At 42.9% G+C, this 18,382-nt stretch overlaps 1 protein-coding gene across 1 annotated transcript in view; it reads right to left on the bottom strand.

Moving 5' to 3' along the window:
• Positions 1-224: 224 nt before the first annotated feature.
• The window catches only part of kctd3 (potassium channel tetramerization domain containing 3), a gene marked incomplete at both ends in the record, with an annotated part of 25,152 nt that continues 6,994 nt past the window's right edge, over positions 225-18,382 (bottom strand). The window contains 11 exons of the mRNA XM_080730529.1: positions 225-786; positions 1,409-1,531; positions 2,613-2,751; positions 4,442-4,635; positions 6,052-6,148; positions 7,350-7,505; positions 9,245-9,415; positions 10,077-10,193; positions 10,338-10,425; positions 10,936-11,051; positions 11,951-12,141. Coding sequence (XP_080586655.1) covers positions 225-786; positions 1,409-1,531; positions 2,613-2,751; positions 4,442-4,635; positions 6,052-6,148; positions 7,350-7,505; positions 9,245-9,415; positions 10,077-10,193; positions 10,338-10,425; positions 10,936-11,051; positions 11,951-12,141 — 1,954 coding nt within the window. The remainder of the gene's footprint in view (positions 787-1,408; positions 1,532-2,612; positions 2,752-4,441; positions 4,636-6,051; positions 6,149-7,349; positions 7,506-9,244; positions 9,416-10,076; positions 10,194-10,337; positions 10,426-10,935; positions 11,052-11,950; positions 12,142-18,382) is intronic.

Below are 18,382 nucleotides of genomic sequence, written 5' to 3'. Positions count from 1 at the left end.
TCTGAGAGTGTCCAGATGTACACTCTCAGTTATGGGGGTCCCTCAAATGAAAGGTTTGAGAACCACTGTGCTACAGGAAATGGAACAGAGCCTTCATTAGTATCATTGGTAACACCTTTGAAGGAAGTGAGAAGAGACCCAACTTCTCTCCAATATGGCTGCTGTGCATAGAGCCTATTGGCTTTCAAAGGGAATCTCACTTTGAGAACTCAAACCCCTCCCACTCACAGACTGCTGTCCTGATTGGACAGCTCGGGGGCCAGCTTCCTGTGTCGGGGGGAGGTGGAGGAGGAGAGTTTAGTGGGGGAGGGGGATGCGTTGGCGGAGGAGTCGCTGCCCCCAGCCTCAGAGCCCAGGGAGGTGAGGAGTGGGACGGGTGGAGCTCTCTTTCTCCCCACAATCACACCTCCTTCTAGCGCTCCTTTCTTCCTGGAGCCTCCCTCCGCGCCAGGCCCCGCCCCCTCTCCCTCCTCCGGCTGCGATTGGACCTTTCGTCTCACGTCGCCCCCGCCCACCACCGGGCTGTCGGGAGGTTGTCGCGGCGATTCCGCGACGCCTTCGGCCTTGGCAACACTCGTGGTGGCAGTGACGGCCGTGTTGGCGCTGGAGCTAGCGCCAGACGATCTGCAGGTCCAGAAGTCCATGGCGAGGGCTCTCCTTTCACTGTCTTCAGGCCCAAAATCACACAGCGAGCGACGGGCTTCAGGGGCCACGCAGGGTCCCTGGGTGGAGGTCTGACCTGGACTCTCCAACACACCTCGACCCAGACTGAAGTTCTGGAAGTCTCTGTGGAGAGATGAACGAGACAGACAGTTAGAGGAGGATAGACAAACAAATGCATCGTTTCTCTTGTCAGAGAAACGATTAACGATTAACTTTTACCAATTCATTTCCAAAACTTTTCCAAAACTTTTCCAGAATATTTAACCCGATTTCCAGGACTATATAACAATAATTCAGCTCAATAATGAGTCCTATGCGCAATGCCCAAAGACAGGTAGTGTATGCCAGTGGTTCTCAACCTTTTCAGGCTGTGAACCCGAAATAAATAATCATATTTGAACTGGGAACCCCGGCACCCTAAGAAGCACTAAGAGTTGTGGAATTCTGTATAACACGGTTTTATTGTGAAAATAGCAGATCTACATGCTCATGCGAGGCGTTGTGAGCATGTAGATCGGCTATTTTCACACTTTCTCCCTCTAATATTTGACAATTTGGCCAATGTTTAATTTGTCATTTCAGAGGTATTAATTTTTTTCAGGACCTTCCAGGATCCTTGATCAATTTCAAAACTTTCCAGTACTGGAAAAATATTTCTCTAATTTCAAAATATTTCCAGGAATGTCATGACCGTGGGAACCCTGAATAGTTTCAGGTAAGTGAGGAAGGAAGGAAGATGTTTCACCTGTAGCTGTGGAAGGACTCTGTGCGGCGTGCGCGGGCCAGCAGGGGGCTCTCTCTGTAGGGCCGCAGAGCTCCGTAGGTGGCCTGGGTCTCTGGAATCACCTCCTGGTTCTGGAGCTGCAGACTAGGACGATGGGCACACAGGACATACAGTAAGACTGGGCCCTTATGTTGTGTGTAGAGATAGAGCAGGGTGATTTGAAGTGGCTTTGAGTACCTAGAAAAGCTCTATATAAATCTACAAATAAGAAAGTATGTGTTATTATCATTAGGTGTATTATTTGAGTATATAATTTTATGTTTTACTTATTTTAATTGTTTCTAACTGAATATACTTGTACTCATTAACTTCTTTCAATGAATGCTATTGCGTGTAACCGTTTTCACTCATACTGTGCCAAGGCCACAAGAGGGCGGCAGAGTGCCAGAGTCTCTCCCATAGACCACCGCTGTAACATACGGGGACCCACGTAGCAGTGACGCACGCGTTCACGTTGGTGCGTGTCATGAAAATGACCCGGATGAAGAGAGCTACAAGATAGCAATAGGCTATCACTCATTTTAGAAGCCCGATTTTCGATTTTAGCCGTAAATAAAACTTTTCCGCTTCCATAAGAACACAGTTCAGAGAAAATGGGCTTCAAAGATGTGAGAATGTATTGGATTCGGCGGCGCGATTCGGCGGTGTTACCCTCTCGCGGGCCGGTGTAAACAGATCGCGGTCGGCAGCCTGGATGAAAATTTAGAGCCAGGCTTCGGTGAGGCCTCCGATTATTTAATTTATTTTCTATAAAAAGCCGATATTGTTCGGGATCGGCACCCCGGAATACGTCGCGCCGCCGACAGCATAGATTGAGTAAAAATTGGGGGGCTCTAAACTTGGCATCTGGCCATTTTCAATGGAATAAATCGTCGGACCACGTAGAATGGCTTGTTGGAAAGCGTAGGACGAGCCAGGACCACCCACGTCTCTACAAGCAGCTCAGGGTAAGTAAAATAGCAAAAAAAATATTGTATTGTATTGAAAAAAAGCCGAACTTGTTCGGGATCGGCACTGAAAGGTTATTTGCATTAATAATAATAATAATAATAATAATAATAATAATAATATATGTATGCAAGGTCTTGTTTGGAGAGTAGCTAAATATAACATTTGGGATAAAACAGGCTAAAGTGTGTATAAGACTGCTAGTCTTCTCTCTCACCTGGAGCAGGACTCTCGTAGCCGAGTCTGATGTAACACAGAGGGGGCGGGGCTAATGTTGGGCGTGGCACAGCGGGAGGTGCTCAGGTCACACTGGTCCAATAGCTGCAGGAGCTCCTCCTCTGTAGGCCCGCCCACATCTGTCAATCAAAAAACAGCTTTAAACGTGTTCACTTATTCTCATGATGGCAGTTACTCTCTAGTGTCTGAAATATTATTTAGAACCAAAACATTCTTTTAGACCAGTGGTTCTCAACCTTTTAAGGCAGTGATACCCCAAAATAATCATATTTGAACTGGGGACCCCCCACCCTGATAACCACTTGAATGTAGGAGTTGAGGCATTACATTTAGTTTAACTCGGTTCCACAGATAAATATTATTAATAACGCTTCCAGTGCCAGCCCCTAGAGGGCACCAAAGAATGCCAGACTTTCTCCCATAGGGGACTGCATTAGCATCCGGGGGCTCACGTTGCAGTGACGCGCGTGCTCACGTTCGTGCACGTCATGGAAAGGTCCCGGATGATAATGCTAACAGAATAGCTATTCCCATTTTGTCATTTTAAAGATCATTTTTCGGCGATTTCGCCGTAAATAAACCTCGCGCCACATCCCTAAAAACACAATCCAGAGATATGGGCCTCCAAAGATGTGGTTTTTCATTGGATTCGGCGGCGATTCGCGGCTACGTTCGCGGCTCACGGCCGGCATGGCTTCCCCAGGATTTGGACCACTGGATTTTAAATTTAGGCTCAGGCTTCAGAAGGCCTCGGATCATTTTATTCATTTCATTAAAAATCCCGAACATGTTCGGGATAGGCACACTGGACTACGTTCCGGAAGCGGCGCTGAACATTCGGTGAACATTGGGGGTCTCAAAAATGTATTTTAAACCATTTTTAATGGAATATATCGTCGGACCATGTAAAATGGCTAGCTGGCTAGCGTAGGACGAGCCAGGACCACCCACGGCTCTACAAGCAGCTCAGGGTAAGTCAATTAATAAAAAAAAAATTGTTTTGGATTGAACATATCCCGAACATGTTCGGGATAGGCACAGAAGGAGTTAAAATAGCAGATCTATAAGCTCACAACACAAGGCATTGTGAGCTTGCAGATCAGCTATTAGATCGGCTTGTAGATCGACCCTCTCTTGGGGGTCCCGAACCACAGGTTGAGTACCACTGCCATTGTCAGGTGCAAACAGCACAGGTGTCAGCATTGAGTGTGTAAGATGGTTCATAAAGTATACAGAGATAACTTTCTTTCCTAGCGCAAAAGTATCATAGTGCAGGCCACCCTGCAAGCCAAATGACGTCATGATAACGTTATGATAACGTCCTACGGTGACTCCGGTGACGTTCAGAACTAGGCCAGATCACAGCCCATATGGGGATGATCTTGACGTCATTACCAGGACGTCATATGGACTTTTTTGTTTGACAGGATTAGTGTTATTGTTTGTAATGTTATTTGAAATATGAGCATATAAGGTTATATTCTGGGACATATCTGACTAGTTATGATATTTATCTGGCCTCGATCGGACCCTCTCTGATTAATCCAGGACGTCCTTTTTCGTGGGTAGGATTTATGTTGGTTGAAATCAGGTGATATTCTAGGCCAGATCTGACTAGTCATGGTTTGACTTGATCTGGCCCCAATCAAGACGTCACTGATTGGTCCAGGTCCTGACCGTGCTTGCTGGGCAGGGACCTGCCACATGAAAAATCTATGTCCAAATATAGCATTTGTTTTTCCCAAGCCACAACCTGTCTGTCTGTCTGTGTGTCTGTCTGTCTGTGTGTCTGTCTCCCTCTCTCCTCACCTGCTGTCTTCCTCTCCTCCGTCTTGTTAGCGGTATCCATGGCGGTGGTCAGGTCCCACATCTGGATGCTGCCGTTGCCGTGGCCCGTGAACAGGTAGCGGCGGGGTCGCGACCCCATCCGACTGGACCCCTCACACTCCCGAACCATGAAGCAGGTGATGGTGGTTCCATCTACAGACTGCACCTCACAGATCCTAACACAAACACACACACACACACACACGCGCGCACGCAAGCACACACGCACGCACGCACGCACAGGCACGCACAGGGGCGTCAATTGGGTATGGCAGGGGTAAGCAGCTGCCATACCCTGGGTCCAGTGGGAAAATAAAAGTTACTTTTAAATATAAATCAATGTCTCTTTGTATCTGTGCTGGTTATTAAGTTGTTAAATTACAGTAAAATAACTACAAATGCAAAACTCCCCATCTTGACAACATGGTATATTCCCAGGTTCTGCAGGTCAGCTGCACAGGTGCAATGCATTATTGTTAATTGTGCTACGTTTACTAACATGCCAAGTTTAGCTGCACTTGAACAACCGTTCCAGGCTGCCATATCCAGCCCAAGAAACCGTAGAAACGGGGGGAAAAATAGAATGTACTTCTTATAATAAATGTATCATGCCTGTTGCTAAGGTATGACGCCTTTGCGCGCGTGCAAGACACCAGTCATGTTGCCATACCTTAGCTTTTTCTGAACTGACGCCACTGGGCACGCACGCAAACACAGATACATGTACACAGACGTACGGTACAGTACATGCACAGTCAGTCAGAAATGTGCACTCGTCAGTGAAATGACATCTCATGTGTTTGTTGTTTGTTTGAAGGCACAGAAAGGAGGATGTTTCAACAAACCTCCTGGGGATGAAGGGAGAGAAGGAAAGGAAAGATGGATGAAGAGCTTAGTGATGAAGAGGTAGAGAGTGACAGGAGAGTCTGTTGGTGACCAACGATGGCACTAGCAGGACAGGCAGGAGAATAGAACAATGGGGCGAGGCACAAGAAAGGGATACTCAGGGTTCCCACACATCTTTACCAATTAATTTCCAAAACTTTTCCAGAATATTTAACCCGATTTCCAGGACTATATAACAATAATTCAGCTCAATAACGAGTCGCTTACTCCTATGTGCAATGCCCAAAGTCAGGTAGTGTATGCCAGTGGTTCTTAACCTTTTCAGGCTGTGACCCCCCGAAATAATCATATTTGAAGAGTTGAGGAATTTTGTATAACATGGTTTTATTGTGAAAATAGCCGATCTACATGCTCACAATGCCTCGTTGTGAGCATGTAGATCTGCTATTTTCACAATTTCTGCCTCTGATATTTGACAATTTGACCAATGTTTAATTTGTCATTTACAAAAAGTATTAACAAAATCAATAACCAAAGACAACGCATAGCTATTTTTTCCAGGACCTTCCAGGACCCTTGATCAATTCCAAAACTTTTCCAGTACTGGAAAAATATTTTTCTAATTTCAAAATATTTCCAGGAATTTCATGACCGTGGGAACCCTGGATACTGTAGCTAGGACACAGACAGACAGACAGACAGACAGACAGACAGACAGACAGACAGACAGACAGAGGACAGTGTACCTCTTTCCAGTGGATGAGAGTCTGACAAATAACGTGTTGGTGATTGGAATAACCTTCTGGATGAACACCTGCTGGTCATCTCTCTCTCCAAAAGGACCTGGCAACACACGCACGCACGCATGCACGCGCACACACACACACACACACACACACACACACACACACACACACACACACACTTTACCTGTCTGTAATACAGGAAACAGAAGACTGATAAAACATTCCTGTTCCCATTTTTTAGTTGACACAAGATGTGTCTAATATCTAATGAGACAACAGGCTTCACCTGCTGACCTGGTGGAAGGGAAATGAGCTCTGGTTATTCACTGGCTTGATGAGGAAGTATACTGTATATACTCTATTGTACCATAGTGGGTCAAATGTGTCTACTACGGTGTAAAACACTGTGAGTGCTTTGGAGTTTTATTTACAAAGCACGGAAACGACAGGTTCTTTATAAATCAACATAATTAAGACATATTTGAAAACACAGCAATTAAAGACTCCATTATCAGTTGAACACCTCCCTTCCTGCAAAACAACACATTACACTTAATCTAAGTGGATGAACTGTATGCAGTGCAATCAGTATGATTGATTGGTTGATTGATTGATTGATTGATTGATTGATTGATTGATTAATATATGATGATCTAGCTTTAGCTTTGGTACCACTTAAAAAAAACACTTCAGAGAAGTCACTGCAATATCTTTACAACGCCAACATTTTAAGCTTTGCCACTGAATTAACCTCCTGTTACCACTAGATGGCAGTCTTTCTCTGGAATTTGAGTAAGTCACAAGTTAAAAAAGAAGAAAGGAAATAATCTCTCCATCCCTCCATCCATCCATCCCTCCATCCATCTATCCCAGACACGATGCGAGGCGTTGTGTGCTTGTAGATCGTCTGTTTTCATTAGTTTTGTGCGACGGTCTTGTATGATGAAGCAGGGCAAAAGACGTACACGTTTGAAACTTGGAGATACAAGGTTTCTGCCCGACAGTGACGATAGTTTAGTCATTATGTTGCGAGGAAAATGTTGAGATAATAGGCATTTTGGTTAGAACTGACTGAAAATAACTTTGTACTTCAAGTTTAAAATTATACGAAATAATATTTTTTCAAGTGTCAAAATAAATTCCAAATATTATCAAATGATCTCGCGGCACCCCTGGACTACCGTCACGGCACCCCAGGGTGCCCCGTCACCCACTTTGAAAACCCCTGATCTATCCATCCCTCCCTCCCTCCCCTTCTTCTCAGCTCCATCCCTTGTTCTTCTCTCCTCCTCTCTCACCTATATCGTTGCCAGAGCCGTAGCTGCTGTGACTCTCCGTCTCCTCCAGGGAGAGGATCTTGAAGGAGGCCAGTGGAGTGGAGCCAGGCTGGGTGGAGATCATTCCTCTGAAGCGAGTCACCGTCCATGTGCGCACGTGGTTGTTGTCTGCACACACTGTAACACACACACGCACGCACGCACGCACGCACACACACACGCACGCACGCACGCACGCACGCACGCACGCACGCACGCACGCACGCACGCACGCACGCACACACACACACACACACACACACACACACACACACACACACACAAGAATTCAAATATTTGTATAAGCACACAGAGCCATATAGACAACAGTGGGGTAAAAGATAATTAGACCGCGTTCTCTACAGCACTGGTTACCAAACACTGGGTCGGGACCCATTTGTGGGTCGCGGACACGTTTTTATTGTCCCCTGGTAGTTTTGTTTTTTCTATTTTTTATTAAATGTACCGGTAAATATATTCCCAAAGATGCATTTTTTTCATGAATTAAAAAACAAATTAAATTATCTTTTTCAGTAATTTCAGGAAGAAATCAAAGAAATTCCATAAATTAGAAAACAAACAAAGAAGTAGTGAAAATAGCCGATCTACAAGCTCACAATGCTGCATTGTGAGCTTGTAGATGCTGTTTGGGTCTTGGGAAAATGTTTTGGGTCACAGGCTAAAAGGTTTGGGAACCACTGCTCTACAGTATGTGGTGTTTTCTCTTAGCCCAGGTGTCCAGGTCCTCTCTCCACTCTTGGAATTCTCGCTACAGGAACTTTCCAGGGGGAAGTCCGTGACAGGTCAGGTATATCCCAGCTGTCTGTCTGGGCTATTCTACTTTAGATGCTAGATACTGCATTTTCCATTTATAGCCGATGAGCAGGCGCACATAAAAGAGGACTTTGTGTGTGCTTTTCATTTAACTGGTGTTATAGGTGCATTCGGCTTTCTTTTGCTCTCCATGGTTCAATCTGAATAAAAACTGTATTTATATATACAGCATTCTATAGGGAAGTCTGTAAGTGGTCCTTTACCAGAGGCAACTCTCAATGTAAAACGCAGTCACATAATTATGCACAACTTTAAGGTCATTTGTAATTCATAAATAAACTGTGTGTAAGACACAATTAGGTATCTTGTGTTTTTCGTCTTACAGTAAGTATGTTCTATGCAACGTAAAAATACCATTGGAAATGTGCCGTAGGAACCCATGGTGTATAAGGTATCATACAAAAAGACGCCATCACTACGTGCACTCTTTGCCCACGTGTGTGGCATATCGGAGAGATGTTTCTTACATTTCCTTGTCTCTTCGTCACACTCTACTCATCCTCTTCCTCACCTGACACTAGGGCATTCACGAATAGTGATTTTTAGTATTCGAATTATTCAACCTCAAAGTATTCGAATAGTCGAATATTCGACAGGACTGGCCAAACTGTCAAATATTTAGTAAGCAAGAGGCGAACATTGTGAAAATAGCCGATCTACATGCTCACAACGCCTCGCGTTGCGAGGCGTTGTGAGCATGTAGATCTGCTATTTTCACAATATTTATCTGTGGAACCGAGTAGCATTAAATGTAATACCTACAATCCCAAGTGCTTGTCAGGGTGGGGGTCCCCAGTTCAAATATGTTTATTTTGGGGGTCACAGCCTAAAAAGGTTTGAGAACCCCTGGTATAGAGCATTAACAAATTCATCCACCAGGGGCATTGACAACTCATTCTTAAGACTTCCTATCTAGCCAAGCTTTATAAACTATATATTTTTTAAAGAGCAAACAATAGAAAAAAAAAAATAACCGAATATTCGACTTTGGTGAACAGCGTCGAATAGTGACTGAATATTCGAATATTTGGTGAATGCCCTACCTGAAACCAGATGTTTCTCAGACAACATGATCTTGGTCACAGGACTCCTGTGGACGGTGAAGGTCTGGAAGAGCTGAGGACCTGAGCCCACAGTCTCTGGGTGCTGAACTATGACCCTCACTGCTCCACTACTGGTGCCATAGGCTATCTCTAGCCAGTTCCCACTGATGCCTGGGAGAGAAGCACACAGAAACACATGAGGATAGAGTGTGTTAGCCTTTTCAGCCTTTTGTGACAGCCTATTCATCGGTCTGTTGTTCAGACACCTCTCACATGAGAGACAGACAGATACAGGGTAGAGAGATGGAGTGAGACAGACTGAGGTGGAGAGACAGGCAGAGAGACAGGCAGTAAGAGAGTTCCAGTAAGTCTACATAAATATTTTATTATCAGAGATAGAATGTATGCTCTCTCTCTCTCTCTCTCTCTCTCTCTCTCTCTCTCTCTCTCTCTCTCTCTCTGTATCTTTGTCTCTCTCTCTCTCTCCCTCCCTATCTTGGAGTGAAGAGGAATCGATTGACAAGACGAATTAGAAGTGCTTGAAGGGAAACTATTATTATGTTTTAATAATCATGAAGGACAAGGAATGATAGACAGTAGAAACCAAAAGGTCTGATATTAAAGTCAAAGTGAGAGGGAGACAATTAAATACATAATATTTGAACTTTTTGTTAAACTTTGTTAAACTTTGTTAAACTTTGTGTGTGTGTGTGTGTGTGTGTGTGTGTGTGTGTGTGTGTGTGTGTGTGTGTGTGTGTGTGTGTGTGTGTGTGTGTGTGTGTGTGTGTGTGTGTGCGTGCGTGCGTGCGTGCGTGTGTGTGTGTGTACTGACTGGTCTTAGGTGTGAGGTAAACAGACAGCGCAGTGATGGCATCGTTTGAAGGGTCGTGATAAAGTTCAGTCACCAGGAGATCGTTGTCTTTCATCCTCAGTGGAAACTTCTGCATGTCTGCGCACACACGCACGCACGCACGCACGCACGCACACACGCACGCACACACACACACACACACACACCGTTAACCATATTAGAAACGTTCATGCCATTGTTATTTATCAAACAACTGTCCATTAGTTTTTACATGTACCTTACCTATGTAGTAGATTGATCCGTTGTTGCAGCCCAGCAGCAGGAAAGAACCAGCTGTGTCACAGCTGGTGATGGGAACCACATCCTGAACCTAACACACACACACACACACACACACACACACACACACACACACACACTTAGTTTTCATAGGTTGTGGGGACATTACATAGACTTCCATTCATTTCCTGTGGCCTTACCCTAACCTCTATCCCTAACCCTAACCCCTAACCCTAAACCTAACCCAAACCGTTGTGGGGACCTACTATTTGGTCCCCACAATGTCTATTTCTCCAATTCTACTATACCTGTGGGGACATTTGGTCCTCACAAACTAATAAAAACCTGTCCACACACACACACACACACACACACACACACACACACACAATCATGCACAACAATAATCTATGAAAGCACTTCAAGTTATAACTTGCATGCACTTGCACACACACGCACGCACACACATGCACGCACACACATGCACGCACACATGCACGCAGACACCCACACCCACACCCACACACCCACACACACACACACACACACACACACACACACACACACACACCTACACACACACACACACCACCTGACCTACCTGCCAGTGCTGTGTGACAGCGTTCCACACCCCCACCTTCCCGGTATGACTGGTAGCAACCAACTGGCTTCCAATGAAGAACAGGTCATCAACTGGGACGCCTAGACTGAATACACCTGTGAGAGAGAATTGAATTGAATTGAATTGAATTGAATTGAATTGAATTGAATTGAATTTAGAGGGGATGGGGAGGGAGCAAGAGAGAGAGAGAGAGAGAGAGAGAGAGAGAGAGAGAGAGAGAGAGAGAGAGAGAGAGAGAGAGCTGTGGATGTAATTAACCACTTAAAGGAGTAGTTCACCCCCAAAATGACTTTTTTTCTATTGATTAGTCACGCCATGGAGACTAGAGTTCAATAATATTTTTAGTTTTTTGTCGCATTCCTAAGACAAAAATGTGATAACAATAAATTTACCCCCATTCGTTCCGGATGGGGTCCCGTTTCGAAACGGGTCCCCATCCGGAATCAATGGGGGTAAATTAACTCGAATCAATATTATTGAACTCTACTCTCCATGGCATGAGTAATCAATAGAAAAAAAAAGTCATTTTGGGGGTGAACTACTCCTTTAAACCCTGTAGGACTTAATACACTTCACTGAGGTTGTTTCTGTACTTGGATCACTCTTTTTTTCTCTCCCTGTAAACAGAATCTGACATTTTTGGTCAGATTTTACCCCCAGAATAGGGATGCTAGGGTTCATGTGGTTAACTATGAATATTATGTCACACACGCACACGCACGCATGCGCGCATATGTTTCCCAAACAGTGGGTCACGGACCAATTTTGATGGGTTGCGAGTGAGTGAGTGAATGAATCTCTTTAGTTTTTGTTTCCTACATTTTGTTCTCAATCATTATTTCATTTTTCATAGTATCTTGTAAGTAATTTCATGAATAAATAATTAACAAAATCAAAGAAATTCCCTAAATTGGGGGGGAAAAACTGTTTAAGGTGTAATGAAAATAGCAGATCTACAAGCTCATAACAGCCTGAAACGTTGGTGGTCTCTAACCTATCTCATTTCCACTGCCTCCATCTTGGATGCTCCAGAGAATGATGCTGCTCTCCGACGCGGCGGCCACCATCTTGTCCTTGTCGCCATGGGGACCGCCCACCACCTTGGCGTTGAGCGCGATGCGCTCGATGGTCAAGTCCAAGAACGGAGATGAGAAGACCTGCTGCCACCCCGATGACTCCTTGATCCTGTGGTAACACACACGCACGCACGCACGCACGCACGCACGTGCGCGCGCACACACACACACACACACACACACACACACACACACACACACACACACACACACACACACACACACACAATGACCATAATGACCATAATGAACAATGACGTTTATTGCTCTAGAGTAGGGGTGTCCAAACTTTTTTCAAAGGGGGCCACATTAGAAAATATTAAAACACCCAAGGGCCGACTATCTCACCTGCAAAATGTACTTTTGGTTGGACCATAACAAAGTCACATACATATGCATTGCAATTACAATTTTATTTAACTGTCATCATCAATATTTAATATCAATGTTTTTTGTCAGGTGTGTGCTCTGAACAAAACACAAATAACTCACATTACCAAATGTAACCAGACGTGCAAGGTAAAAAAAAGCCTTTCTTTGACCCCTTCAGAATGAGACAACAGGAAACAAGGAATCCTACAATAAAATATTCGGTAACACTTTCTATGAAGCCCACACTTATAATGCATTATGACGGCATTCATAATACATTATAATGCACTCATAATGCTTCATAACTACCCTCATAAACACTCATAATGCTTCCTGATGCATTATATCAACAGACATAAGACATTATAATGTAACTTATAATTAATTATAATGACTCAAGTTATGGATGCTCTTGAATACTTATGAAGATCACATCTATAATGTATTATGAGGACACTCATAGTGCATCATAATGCTCTCTAGACTGACTGCTTATACTACCTTATGATTACTTATACACACAACTCAAGTCAACTGTAGTAGCGACTCATAGTATGCTATAATAACCCATGCAGTATCATGAGTCTCCATCAGTGTTGTACCCGAACGCGTTCAAAGAACGATCGTTCATGAACACGTTCATATTTTGGGCGAACGTGAACTGGACGTAATTGTTTTCGCTTGATGAACGATATTGTCGAACGCGGTCATTCTGACGCCCGTGAACGACGTTCGTCGGCGTTCGTCGGCCGTTCATGCGGCGGTCCGCGCCTCCGCGGTCATCTGTCCTCTGCTCCTCTCGTCTCTCTTTTCATTCACATGCTCCAATAGTAGGCACTGCACGCAGCAGCACGCAGCAGTGCCTACTGCATCTCGTGAACGTTCCGATATGCGGTGCTGTCTGCACTCTGCTGATGCACTGTGAATCTCCTCCTCGTCTCGCAAGCCTGACTGACTATACTTTGTCCTATGTGTGTTGCACGGCGAAAATAGCTGATCTGCAAGCTCACAACGCGTCGCATCCACGAGACAACGTGAGCTTGTAGATCAGCTATTTTAACCAACGCGGAAACATGCTGTGCACGGTTTAGAAACGTCTGCCTTCTAGTGGGGTTCCTTGTACATGTAATTTTTTGGTTTTTTTCTAGTGGGGTTCCTTGTACATGTAATTTTTTGTTTTCATTTCAAATGTGTGTTAAAGTTTCTTTCACTTCCAATTTGTAGATTATGGTTTATAGAACAATTTTGGTTAGAGTGTCAAGACAGTAGATTGAAGAAAAATATATGTTTTGCCCTATTTCCAAAATGACCAAAATCGGAATTGTGTTTTTTGAACAATGTCTTAGTTTTCCCACAACTGCTGTGTAATATATATATATTTTTATTGCTATATCAAGTCAATACTGTGTGGGGAATCAATTGGAGTCAAATATTTGTTTTGAATATTATGATATTTCACACAATGAGACAATAACATGGTTATTACATTCAGCCCTTCACAATAAGGGTGCAGGAAGACTGGGAACTAGGCAGTGGGCACATAAATATTGTGGGCACCTCAATGTTAAGTTGGATGAAATTATTGCTGTGTGTGGTTCTATATGGGCTGAGTCAATAATTTTGACAAATAATAGCATGCAGCAACGTCTAAACATTTATATATATAGACCTTTATATATATTTTTTTTTTTCCTTTTTTTTTTTTTTTTTGAATAGCCAAAAGTATAAAAACAAGAATTGACACAGTCAATATATAAGCTGGTCAGATGGGAAAAAAAAAGTTTTTTGAAAAAAAAAAAGTTTTGGAAAAAAAAGTTTTTTGGAAAAAAAAAGTTTTGAAAAAACTCGGGCGTGCTCAAACAACAGTAATAACTGCGTATTACCTTACTGTACTTTACTGTACTGTATACTGTACCTCACTGTACTGTACTGTACATATTCTGTGTTCTATATCTATGAAGTCTGTGTTCTAGATCTATGAATTTTGTCACTCCCCCCCCCCCCCCGTGTATGTGTGTGTGTGTGTGTGTGTGTGTGTGTGTGTGTGTGTGTGTGTGTGTGTGTGTGTGTGTGTGTGTGTGTGTGTGTGTGTGTGTGTGTGTGACTTTTACTTATAACTGAGTACATCTACAGTGCAGTATTGATACTTTTAAGATACTTTTAAAAAAACAAGTGTAAAACATTTGAGTACTTTTTCCAACAGCTACTTTCCCCCATAGCCTGGAGGACTCCTGCTAAGTTTGCAGTTGCCTTAGAGCCTATTACTCTATAAATCTATCTGTGATGTCTGATTGTACTAAAACTAGCATGCTTATTAGGCAGTAGTGGGAAAAGTACTCGCATTCTTTACTTAAGTATCATGCAATACTGCAATGTCAGTGGAAGTCTTGTATTCAAATTGTAGGATACTTGAGTACAAGTATAAAAAGTATTTGTATTAAAATGTACCAAAAGCAGAAAGTACGCATTATGCAGAACTTAATGTAACCAAGGTGTTCAAATAAGTGTATTGATTGTAGGCATTTTCCAAAATCTTGTGGTATTTCACTGCTACATATCGTTCTAAATATGCTTTCTTGTCATTTAGTACAATGAATGTGTTACCGTGTCTCTAGAAATGTGCTCATTATTGGTGAAGATACTAACTGTAATTCTCAAAGACTCGCATTGGTTCATTCAGCACATCGTTTTTGCTCTGTTTCATTTGATATTAAAATGCAACTCGAATTAATCTACTGTGTGGACACTGATCAGATGACAGGAAGAAGCAGCTCATCAATGAATGTACTTTGTGTTGCTTTTGTAAATTGTGTAGGGTACGATATTTTCATGACTTCACACCAAAGCCCATATCATGGTCATAGAGTTAAATCATTGACAACTTGCATACTCGTTCAGTTCATATGTTAATGCAGATGGTATGCAGATGGTGTGACACATCACCTACTACAGCCTACAACGATGCACAGGGCAACACTGCATATTGTCTATAAATGGCTCACAGTTTAAATAACGTACGGTTTATTTGGACAATCATCTGTAACAGATGAAGTATAATTAAATACGACGTGATTAACGTTTGTTTGACATCCTCATCACAATTACATTGGATGCATCGCGTTGATTAAAGTGAATGGCTGCTATAGTTTTGCTAGTTTTCATCACCTAATCACCTTCCTTTCATAACCTAATCTCTACGTTTAGAATTGAAAGAAAAATAATGTTAATGTTAGTATGAAGCTAATTATAAAGCTTAAATGGATGATGATGTCAACAATGACTTGTGAAAATCAAAGAATGATAACCGATCTACAAGCAATCATACAAACATTTTGTACTTTGATGCCAATACTTTTGTACTTTTACTCAAGTATAGACCTCTCTTTTCTTCTGTTTCATTTATCACAAGCAGGCTGGCCACAGGCACCGGCTCAGTGTGAAGGAATGGTGCTCCCTGCTGGACAAAATATTTCATTACAGCAGTACAGGTCTGGCTCCCAATCATGAGCTCGGTGACCATGTGACATGGACAGCCAATCGGCAAATAGGTCCCCTAGGTCCCCTGAATGTCTCAGGACAATGTAATCTGTTTAAAGAGCTGGTCCTGCTGACCAGCTAAAAATATGGTTAAAAAAAGAACTAAAAAAGAACTATGTAGTTCATTTTGGGGAACCATGAACTTTAGTTCATAATGGGGATTTATGAACTAAAAATGAACTAGTTCATTTTTGAAGTTCTGAACTTGAACTTGAACTAGTTCGTTTTTAAAGTGAACTTTCCCAACACTGGTCTCCATGAGGCGTCATTGTATGTGTTAAGTAAAGTGAAACACATATGGATGCAGCTATAATAAGGCATAAGTCATCATAGCGCAGTAAAGTAAAGTGTGATGCATTTGGATGCATTTAAAGGTGATACACCATGCATTTAAAAAGTATTTATGTCATATTGTTTGTCCCAAAAACGTTTTTCAAAAGGTTTGAAGCTAAATTACCACTCCTGAATAGAGAGCCTCTCTCATTTTTGAATGGCTCTCAGATTATTTTCAGCTGCAGTACCACCTTTGGCCTAAACCGGCCGTCGTTGACGTCAGCGACGGCAGCAAATCTGGACAGCCTGTTTTGAGAACCCGTGGGATGCTTTTAACCTCCGTCTTCCCAAAAAGACACAACGGTCAGAAATGGGACTTTGTGAGGATAGAAGGTGCTAGTGGGACCCCAAAAAAAGGTTTTAAAATAGGAAAAGTGAGATTTCATGGTGTATCACCTTTAAAAGAATCTATGCTGCATCCTAAGTTATTGCTTTATAATAACTTAGGATGCAGCATAGATTCTTTTAAATGCATCCAAATGCATCACACTTTACTTAGCCCCGACAATGACGCGCTATGATGACTTATGCCTTATTATAGATGCATCCATATGTGTTTCACTTTACTTAACACATACAAGGACGCCTCATGGAGACTCATGATACTGCATGGGTTATTATAGCATACTATGAGTCGCTACTACAGTTGACTTGAGTTGTGTGTATAAGTAATCATAAGGTAGTATAAGCAGTCAGTCCTTATGAGTGTCCTCATAATGCATTATAGATGTGATCTTCATAAGTATTCAAGAGCATCCATAACTTGAGTCATTATAATTAATTATAAGTTACATTATAATGTCTTATGTCTGTTGATATAATGCATCAGGAAGCATTATGAGTGTTTATGAGGGTAGTTATGAAGCATTATGAGTGCATTATAATGCATTATGAATGCTGTCATAATGCATTATAAGTGTGGGCTTCATAGAAAGTGTTACCAAATATTCTTGTTTGACGGTGCTGGCGGGCCGTTTATAGTACATTTTAGGAGTGAATATAAAATGTGTCATCGGGCCTTTGGACACCCCTGTTCTAGAGATATGTACTGTATATATAAACCCTTTTATTTAACCAGTAAAAAGATACTGTTTGACGTCTATCCACCTGTTTCCGCAGGGAATTCACTGTACAATTATGTGTGGGGCATATCCAGGTATTCTGGGACCGTCAGTGACGCTCAGGATTACGATTACGTCACACTCGGCTCGGCTGCGACGCAGCTGCGAGCCGGAAATGCCGCCCACCTTCTGTGCAATGCATGATGGGACGCTGGAAACTTGTGGATAGCGTTGTAGATACAGCTGTGTCGGCTATAGGGCGTAGCAGTGGGGTGTGGTTTACTGGTGCCACAAAAAAAACCTCCCATTCATTTTTCTCATAGACTTTTACAAAAGTATTCATATCAATTATTTTAAGCCTGGAATCAAGCCATCCAGGATCCTGGTAAAACATGACCATAAAACCTTTGATTCTGTGAAAAAGGATATTTGAATATTTAATTATATGATATATTACAGTAAGACTCCCTAAATCGGGAGATAAGCGACCGTCAGGTCGCATATACAAACTTTGGAAGGCAATGGTAGCCAATCAGGAGGGAATATGGGAAATGGGACAGATCCATGTTGATGACATGTTGATGACATGACTGTAGCAACAGGTTCTCACCCCTAATGCTTCATACAACCGACGCGATCTTAAATACCGAATGCTTCTCACCATAGACGCGGACGGATTGCCTAATGTCTCAAGGGTTAGACGCATTGGGTGGTCTAAGAAGAAAGAAAAAAAAGTAGTTCCTGATGCGGGATTCGATACCGCTCTGAAGGCTTCTTGGTTTACCAGCCACCCGTCGCTACCGTTCACGCCACTATAAACGACGGAGCAACGCGGCCGACGGTAACGCGGCCGACTCAGCCGCGTTACCGAATTACGTGCCGTTATGGACAGAATAGTAAATCTTGACCAGGGGACTGCTTCCGCCTCCGAATGTGGCTCAAAGAAGGGACTACGTTATCATTCCACGTTTTGTCAAAGATAAAAGCACAAAAAAAAGGAACTTCCCAGTCACTCTGGTTAGCTCAGTCGGTAGAGCATGGAGATAC

This window comes from Nannobrachium achirus (assembly GCF_963921795.1).
Source record: "Nannobrachium achirus genome assembly, chromosome: 7".
Lineage (NCBI taxonomy): Eukaryota > Metazoa > Chordata > Actinopteri > Myctophiformes > Myctophidae > Nannobrachium > Nannobrachium achirus.
Note: the sequence above shows the minus strand (reverse complement) of the source record. Positions and strands in the feature narration are given on the sequence as shown.